The sequence below is a fragment of the Temnothorax nylanderi genome, unplaced genomic scaffold (genome assembly GCF_030848795.1).
Source record: "Temnothorax nylanderi isolate EJ_2023f unplaced genomic scaffold, tnyl_v1.0 TNYL_tig1097_pilon, whole genome shotgun sequence".
Classification (NCBI taxonomy): Eukaryota; Metazoa; Arthropoda; class Insecta; order Hymenoptera; family Formicidae; genus Temnothorax; species Temnothorax nylanderi.
In genome coordinates this window covers 1-9,192 of record NW_027250159.1, presented here as the reverse complement: position 1 = coordinate 9,192, position 9,192 = coordinate 1, and the positions used below count along the sequence as shown (strand labels likewise).

General features: G+C 44.5%; 3 protein-coding genes across 3 annotated transcripts; all 3 read left to right on the top strand.

The window, feature by feature from the left end:
• The first annotated feature begins 3,562 nt into the window (after nucleotides 1-3,562).
• LOC139786646 (uncharacterized) lies at nucleotides 3,563-4,309 on the top strand. The gene has a single exon (XM_071725780.1). The coding sequence runs from the start codon at nucleotides 3,563-3,565 to the stop codon at nucleotides 4,307-4,309; it is 747 nt and encodes a 248-aa protein (XP_071581881.1).
• A 42-nt stretch (nucleotides 4,310-4,351) lies between these two features.
• Nucleotides 4,352-7,396, top strand: LOC139786645 (uncharacterized). The gene has a single exon (XM_071725779.1). The coding sequence runs from the start codon at nucleotides 4,352-4,354 to the stop codon at nucleotides 7,394-7,396; it is 3,045 nt and encodes a 1,014-aa protein (XP_071581880.1).
• A 173-nt stretch (nucleotides 7,397-7,569) lies between these two features.
• On the top strand, nucleotides 7,570-8,535 carry LOC139786644 (uncharacterized). The gene has a single exon (XM_071725778.1). It carries the CDS (start codon nucleotides 7,570-7,572, stop codon nucleotides 8,533-8,535), a length of 966 nt encoding a protein of 321 aa, XP_071581879.1.
• The last annotated feature ends 657 nt before the right edge of the window (nucleotides 8,536-9,192 follow it).

Here is a 9,192-nt window from a genome sequence, read left to right as displayed (position 1 = left end):
AGTGCAGCATGAATTAAACAATCATTGAACGAAAAATTAATAATTTTCATAAACTTCCCAGTAAAAACAACCTAGTCAAAGTGACCTACCTATGTCAAATTATCATCAAATTGATGAGGGGTATGATGTCAAAAAGAGTGATCAAAATGATGGCATTATGACTGTAAAACGTTCCATACCTTGATGGTAATTATGACTGTCATTTTGATGTCTGTTTGATGTCAAAGTAAATAATTCCCTCTACAGTAATAAATGCAAGACTAAAATCAAATTAAAACTAAATTACATTGAATATGAGACAAAATAAAGACAGAAATATATTACACAAAGTTTTTTATTCAAATTTAAACTTTATTCTTAAAGTTAATATGACAGGTAACTTAAAATCACATGGCAGGTTAAACGTAAACCAACTTACAAGGGAACCTTGCGAACCCGAAAATTCTGATTTTAATGAAACTTCCCACACATGTAAGAGGGGTAAAAAGATGAATTTAGAAATGTTTTTTTGCTGCCCAAAAACGGTTTTAAGGGGTGAAACCACCACTCATATGTAGAGCGGCTTTTATTTTTCTCGATATATCTCAAAAAATATTTGAGATATCAAAAAATGTTTCTCATAAAAGTTTTATAGTAAAATATCCTCTATTCAACAACATTAATAATATTATTAAAAAATAATTTTTTAAACAAAATTTTGATTAAAAATTAGAAAAAAAATGTTTTTTTAAAATTTTATTAATGTGGTTAAATAGAGATGTTTTTACCATAAAACTTTTATTTGAAACATTTTTTGATATCTCGAGTACTTTTCGAAATATATCAAGAAAAGCAAAAAGCCGCTCTACATATGAGGGGTGGTTTAACCCCTTAAAACCGTTTTTGGGCAGCAACAAAAAATTTCTAAATTTATCTTTTTACCTTCCCTATATGTATGGAAAGTTTTATATAAGAACACCTACGCGTATTTAACCGCAACGAATAATTTTTTCAAAAATTTATTTATTTTTGCATCTCTTATATATAAAAGTATCTGCTCCGTTATTTAATATTATAAAATAAAGATACTTTTATTTTAGCGCCAACTCAAAATTTCTAAATTTATTCACTTGTGTGTGCGTGCGTGCGTGCGTGCGTGCGAACGTGTGTGTTTTATATAATATTATATATTATAGTTTCAGGGGTTTTCTTGTCAATTTAATCTACACAATTAAATGGTTAAGATTGTTTCATTTCAATTCGTTGAATTTAATTTGTGATAAATTATTAACTTTATTTATATAAAATATTAATTTTATTTTGTCATTTATTTAATCTTGTTTTTATTCTGTATATAGAACAGAATAGATACTTTATTTATCCCAAGGAATCTTAAAGGGCGTTTTTTTTATATTAGGGACGTACCCAACCCTGTACAGTCTTATCCAGCACCTCATCTTATCCGATACATGTGGCGTTTTATAGGGACGTACCCAACTCTTTACACTTGATCGCTATCCTTCGCCAATTGTACACACATACACGTTTTGCACGCCCTGTCCTTATCCTTCTTTTCGCCTACTCGCTCTCTCGCTCGCTCGCTTATTCGCTTATATACGCTTATTCGCTCTTAAATCTATCTTATCTCTAAACGTAATCCGTTTTCCCCCCATCGGACTTCCGTTTCCTTTGCCAACCTTCCTTTTCATTCATACCTTTTCAGTCATAGCGGAAACGTTAAGTATAATATACGTACATGTACATGATCGTAAGCCCTTTGGTGTTCTGTGTAGAAAGTCGTGATGTTGATGGTACCGTGGTTCGGGGCTGAGTGCGTTTAGTTTCGCTGTTGTCTAGAAGAGGGAAGGATGGAAAGGGAAATTAAGAAATTTATTGGTCGAGAGTGAGCTGACGATAGGGAGGTATTCGTCGGATAGAAGATCGGTGTCACTCTGCTTATTAAGTCCAACCGATTGACACTTAATATGTATCATTTCAGATACTAATCTTTTTTGGATAGATGGTTCGTGATCCAAAATGCGGACATTATTCCAATCAAAATTGTGTTTTGTATTTAATCTATGGGTGGAAATGACCGAAGGCGACAATGGTTTTTTATTGATGTCAGTGCGATGTTCTTTAATCCTGGTCTGCAATTGCCGTTTCGTTTGACCGACGTATGTAGCCTCACAATCCAGACATGAGATTTTGTACACTACATTGCATTTTGACATGTCATCCACCTTATTTTTGCCAGTTCTAATATACTTCCTGAGAGAATTTGAAATAGAAAAAGCCATATTAAAAGCCATATTTTTAAACAAATTTAGTAAAGCCTTCTGAAATATTTTTTACATATGGAACCGTGAAAAAGTTTTTTTGTGTCAAAGTTTCGGTATTGTTACTCTTGGAACATCTCTCATTTATTCTGCTTCTGATCTTGGAAAAAATGAGGGTAAGGGGATAACCATTGTTTAGAAGTACTTCAATTATAAATTGTAAAGGGTACCCTACGGTAAGATAGGCAAAATGCCACTGTCAATAAAACGGAAAAATGACTTTGGATTTGCATAAGTACACTAAAAAAAGAATTTTCTACGATTTTTCCGACCATCCATCCCCCCTCCTTTTCCTAGTGGCACCAAAAAACCGCTTTTTTCGAAAATTATTTTTTTTCTCCGGTTCCTTCATGTTAAAAATTTTGAAAAAATTTGAGAATATAGCTTATAAAAAGTACTTAGCACACAATTTTTTTGAGCTTTAGGCGCGTTGAATACCTAACGTAAAAAAAAAAAAATATTTGAATCAATTTTTTTCTAATTTCTTTGATAGTTGCAGGTCTAATTACTCTAGAAAATTGTATATTTTAGTGTTCTACATGTATTAGAATTTTTTCAGATTTTTCGGAATGGTGGGCCGTACTCAAAAATGCGAAAAACCCTATTTTTAGCCACTTTTGGGCCTTTTATGGTCCTCAAATGATTGATAGTGCCTTAACTGACTCTAAAATAAACATAATATATTACTTTTAGATATATGTTGTCAATATTTGATACATTCCGATACGTCTCATATGTTTTTGAGCATGAAATCAGTCATAACTCAACGAGAAAACCCTACTTTTTGTATAAAAGTGCCTATTTTTCGTCGATTTCTGGATTTTTGGTTATTTTATCTAAGTTGTTTTGCATATGATCGGTAAATATATTTTCATTATAGCACCACGAACGATTTGCAACTCCAAAATACATTCTACTGAGCCCCAAAATCCACTCTGAGTCGTATTTGGAGGTTAAAAATTCAATCCACTAAAAAAAGACATTAAAAATGTAAAAAAAAACGCCAAGTATGTTTCACGCAAAATAATTTTATGAATATTAAAAAAATAAAGAAAATTGTTCCGTAATTTCTTTCCGTCGCGATCGCGGATCAATGCCGTACCGGTAACGCCATCCCTCAGTCGCCCACCGAACGAAGGGATTTCGCGCCGCTCCCCCCGTCAAGTCTGACCGCGAAGTTTCTCCCGACGCGTATCGATCCTGTCATGCCGTGATCGCATGATCCAAAACGCAAGTGATTCATTATGACGGAACGGTACTTCACGGAGGATCGATTCGACAAGTGCGAGACGACTTTCCTGACAGCATCCGACTACATGGCCGAGTGGATGAGCAGGCTGGAGGCGCCGCCGCCGTCCCAAGATTCATCACCCGTAAGCCCGTCTTATCTCAACGCATCACCGCGTTCCGCGTTTCATCTACCGCGGATAAATCTTCCCAAATTCTCGGGGGAGTTTCGCGAGTGGGAAGCGTTCCGCGATCAATTTAAGGCCTTAATTGTTGACAATCGCGACTTGTTAGACGTAAATCGTCTGCAATATTTGCATTCGTGTGTGAAAGGTGATGCCAGCGATGCCATACGCAATCTGGCATTAACTGACGCGAATTTCAAAATAGCTTGGAAATTGTTGTTATCGCGATATGATAATCGCCGTCGTTTGGTGCACGATCATGTGCATGCGCTTCATACGCTTCCCCAAGCGACTTCTGATTCCGCAGTGGCTCTCACCGCGTTACGCGATAAAGCGAACATATCGATACAGTCGTTAAAAAACCTCGGTCGGTCTGTTGATACATGGGACGACATTTTAGTTTACTTGCTCGTACAAAAACTTGACAAAGGCACACGTAAGGACTGGGAATTGCAACTTGGCGATGTGCAGGAATATCCAACATACGACCAGTTGGATAAATTTCTAATTTCTCGCATACGCGCGCTCGAGAACATTCTCCCGGCTTCACCTCAAGTCAAGGGCAATAAACCAAATTAGGTTCAAAGTCACGCAGCGAACGCAAGTTCGATCAAATGTCCCATGTGTCAGAAGACACACTTCTTGTCCGCGTGTCCGGACTTTCAAAATAAGAGCATTGCTCAGCGGCGTGATCTCGCGAAGAAATTTCACTGTTGCTATAATTGTTTGAGTACACGGCACACTCGCGATGCGTGTTCGAGCAAGAACACGTGCCGTCAATGTCAGCAGAAGCACCATACGCTTCTTCATACGACCGATGTAAATAATAATAGCTCGACGAGTGAAAGCTCACCTTCATCCACGGACTCGAAAACGGAAACAAATGCCGAGATCACTTCGCATTTACTTTCTCACACAAGCTTTTCGAAATCAAATATTCTGTTAGCCACCGCCTGGATTAAGGTGAGCGGGCTCAACAGTCGACATAGCATAGTCCGCGCGTTATTGGATCAGGGTTCGGTCACTACTCTGATCACCGAACGTTTAGCTCAGCGATTGCGTTTACCGCGTACGCGCGTCTCCGTCTCTATCACTGGGATCGGCGAGACCGCTGCCACAGCACGCAGCGCAGCTAGGGTTCACGTGTCAGCGCGTGACGGCACGGGCCCGACGCCCTTCGTCTCCGCTCTTATTCTCAAGTCGCTCACGACTTACATTCCGCAACGCGTTCCGGATATAACGAAACTGTCGTACATTCGCGAACTTACGCTAGCTGATAGCGATCCGACTAGCGCGGCGCCGATTGACGTAATTATCGGTGTTGATTTGTATGGCGCGATCTTACTGCCGGAGGTCCGTAATCGCGCTCCTCATGAGTTCGTCGCTCAAAATTCCATATTCGGATGGTTCCTGTCCGGACCGATGCCCATGCCGTCGCAGTCACGGCCGGCTCGCATTCAAACGCACCACTGCACGGTGCTGTCGGAAATCTCCGACCAGTTAAAGTGTTTCTGGGAGGTTGAAGAACTTCCTCAGCAGACTCATCTCTCACCGGAAGAGATTCGATGCGAAGAACACTTCGTGTCAACGCATTCTCGTGCCCCCAACGGGCAGTATATAGTGCGGCTGCCGTTCAAATCGGGGCCCCCTATCGACATTGGCGACTCTAAGCAGTCTGCAATCGCGTTGTATTTGCGTCTCGAGTCACGGTTAAAGTCGAATCCCGCTCTTGCAAAGGAATACCACGACTTCTTGGCGGAATATGAACGTCTGGGTCACATGACCAAGGCACCCCTCGAAGACCCCCCTGATGGTCAAGTGGTGTACACACCGCATCATGCAGTTGTCCGCGAGCATAGCGCGACAACTCGTTTACGCGTTGTCTTCAACGCCTCTCAACCGACCTCCAATGGTCGCTCTTTGAACGATCATCTAATGATCGGCCGCAAACTGCAATCTGAGTTGTCATTTATCATCTTGCGATGGCGTCAGTTTCGGTTTGTCTTCACCGCCGACATCGCAAAGATGTATCGCCAGATTCTCGTCCACAAATGCGACGTGGATTATCAGAGAATCTTATGGCGACCCGCGCCGAACTATCCTTTGACAGCATATCGCATGCTCACTGTAACATACGGTAACGCAAACGCGCCGAACGTAGCTCTTCGAGTTATGGAGCAAGTCGCCAAAGACGAAGGCGCTGATTTTCCGTTAGCGGTTCCAGTGTTACAGTCTCACTTTTACGTCGATGACGCTGTGTTCGGCGCCGATGACATACCGCTCGCAATTCAAACGCGAGATCAATTAATTTCTCTCTTGAAACGAGCAGGATTTTACCTCCGAAAATGGGCGAGTAACAATCCTTTATTACTCAAAGGCATCGATCCGCACGATCATGGTCTTGCTTCCGCAAAAACCCTCGAATCCGACGAGCACCTCAAGGTACTAGGTATCAAGTGGCATCCTCATACGGACGTCTTTCAATTCGACGTCACGCTTGCAGAGTCGGTTCCCGACACGAAGCGCATTCTCTCGACAATTGCTCGCATTTTCGATCCTCTCGGCTGGATGGCTCCCGTGGTCATCACCGCAAAAATACTGATGCAGCAGCTCTGGCTGCTTCGCTGCGATTGGGACGAAGTGATCCCTAACGATCTTCTCCGTAAATGGAGAGCTTACTATTCTCAACTACCGCTACTGCGACAAATCACCATTCCGCGTTGGACCGGTTACGGTTCCGATACGCTAACCGCGGAAATCCATGGGTTTGCCGATGCCTCCGCCTCCGCATACGGAGCGGTTGTTTATTTAAAGGTTACGCATCTTGACGGAACAGTCGAGATTACCATACTTCTGTCGAAATCAAGAGTCGCTCCGCTCAAGCCCATGAGTATTCCGCGCTTAGAGCTATGCGCCGCGGTCCTGCTCGCGCGTGCCATCGCCGCCGCGCGACTCGCGCTCACGATTGCGATTAAGATTTACCATTGTTGGACCGATTCTAAAGTCGCTAAAGCCTGGCTTTCGCAGCCACCTTCCCGATGGAAAATGTTCGTCGCAAATCGGGTGCATGAGGTTCAAACCCTCTTGCCAAACGTCGAGTGGCATCACGTGCCCTCGCAACAAAACCCAGCCGATCTCGTTTCGCGAGGAGTCACACCCGCGAATCTGATTCAGCAATCTCTATGGTGGACGGGGCCAGACTGGCTCAAACTATCCTCCGATCAATGGCCCTCTGAGCCTCAATCAACTTCGCCAGACTCGCTGCCGAAAGAGCGAGCTCACGTGTCTGTGCACGTTTTGCAACCTTGCGAGCGATGGGATCTCGATAAACGATTCTCATCGTGGCGCAAGCTTATGCGCGTCACCGCCTATATAATGCGATTCGCTACTCGCGCTTGCGACACAAGTCGCTCAAAACTCGTCAGAGCGAACTCAAAACCCGCGTCGATATTGCTTCTTCCGGAAGAAATTAATCTCGCGCGCGAATTCTGGCTTAAAAGTGTGCAACAGCAGTTATTCCCCGTGGAATACGCTCAATTAAACTCATCACAACGAATCTCGAAAGGCAGTAAACTGCTGCCGTTAAACCCGTTCATTGATAAAACCGGGCTCATTCGTGTCGGTGGTCGACTCCGGCATTCTGCGTGCTCGCTGCACATCCGCTAGTTGCCGCGTTAATACGCGATACTCATATTAGCGCTCTCCACGCTGGGCCGCAATTCACGCTGCACCTGCTACGCGAAAATTACTGGATCTTGCGCGCGCGTCAAACGATCCGCACGATCCTTCACAAATGTGTCAGATGCGCTCGGGAAAGCGCCAAATCCGCGCACGAGTTAATGGGCGACTTGCCCTCGTGTCACGTCACGTTGACGGCTTGCGCATTCCTGCATTGCGGGATTGATTATGCCGGACCAATTCAAGTCAGAACCACTCCCGGTCGGGGACATAAATCACGAAAGGCATACATCGCGGTGTTCGTCTGCATGACAGTCAAGGCGACTCATCTAGAGTTGGTTAGCGATTGTACGACTCCCGCGTTTATCGCTGCATTCGATCGTTTTTGTGCTCGCCGCGGCGTTCCCAGTGATATGTACTCGGACAACGCTACGACATTCCACGGCGCTCAGCGCGAAATCTCCGTCGCATGGAGTGAGGCCACTCGCGATCCGAATTTTCAAAGTCAAATCGCAACTCAAGGCGTTCGGTGGAACTTTATTCCTCCGTCCGCGCCGCATTTTGGCGGTCTTTGGGAAGCGTGCGTCCGCAGCGTCAAGTTTCATATGAAACGCGTCATCGGGGCGCACACGCTAACATTCGAGGAGCTAAGCACGCTCCTATGTAAAATCGAAGCGTGTTTGAACTCGCGACCGATCGCTCCGGTTTCAGACAATTACGAGGATTATTGTGCAATGACACCGAGTCATTTTCTAATCGGCTCAGCGCTAACAAGCGCACCCACACCTTCCTTACTCGATGAAAAGGAAACGCGTCTCACTCGATGGCAGTTGATTCAACAGATGCGCGATAGCTTCTGGAAACTGTGGTCGAACGACTATCTGCATACATTGCAACAACGCCCCAAGTGGCGTCAAATTCAGAATCTCGCTCGAGTCGGACGCTTAGTACTATTGCGAAACCCTCTCGCTCCTCCAAGCAGATGGGAATTAGGAAGGATTGTAGAGTGTCACCCCGGCGACGACGGACTCACTCGAGTCGTCTCAGTCAAAACGGCTCGATCCACGTACAAACGAGCCGTGGTCAAGCTATCATTCTTGCCGGTCGATCTGAATACTCCGGAGTGACATTCCGCGACGCCTATAAGACGAAATGTTGTACGAAAATCGGTGAAACTTTGTAAATATCTGTAAATATTCTTATGTATCATATCTTATGTAAAATAGTTCATATGTAGTTTAAGTTGTTTCAGCACTCGCAGTGCTCCGCATAGCGGGCGGCTCGAGCTCAACAATTCGTCACGGCGGGCGGTTCTTGATTTGTTGCGAATCGTTATTCGCGGCGGGCGGTTATGTTCCGTAATTTCTTTCCGTCGCGATCGCGGATCAATGCCGTACCGGTAACGCCATCCCTCAGTCGCCCTCCGAACGAAGGGATTTCGCGCCACTCCCCCCGTCAAGTCTGACCGCGAAGTTTCTCCCGACGCGTATCGATCCTGTCATGCCGTGATCGCATGATCCAAAACGCAAGTGATTGGTCGATACGCGTCGTGCGCCCTAAAGCTCCCGAAACGGGACCGCGAGAGCTCCGGTCTAAGTCAGTAGAAATTCATACTCCGGTTCACGAGGTCGCATACCGCCGTGCATCCGTTAACAGTTTCCCCGTTTCACGCGGTTACACAATTGCCGTCGTGCACACGGGTCCTGCTGCTCGTTCAGAGCCCCATTATATCGCGCCGTCAGTGCAATTCACCCTCGCCACCGTGAGCGGTGAACATACGCGTG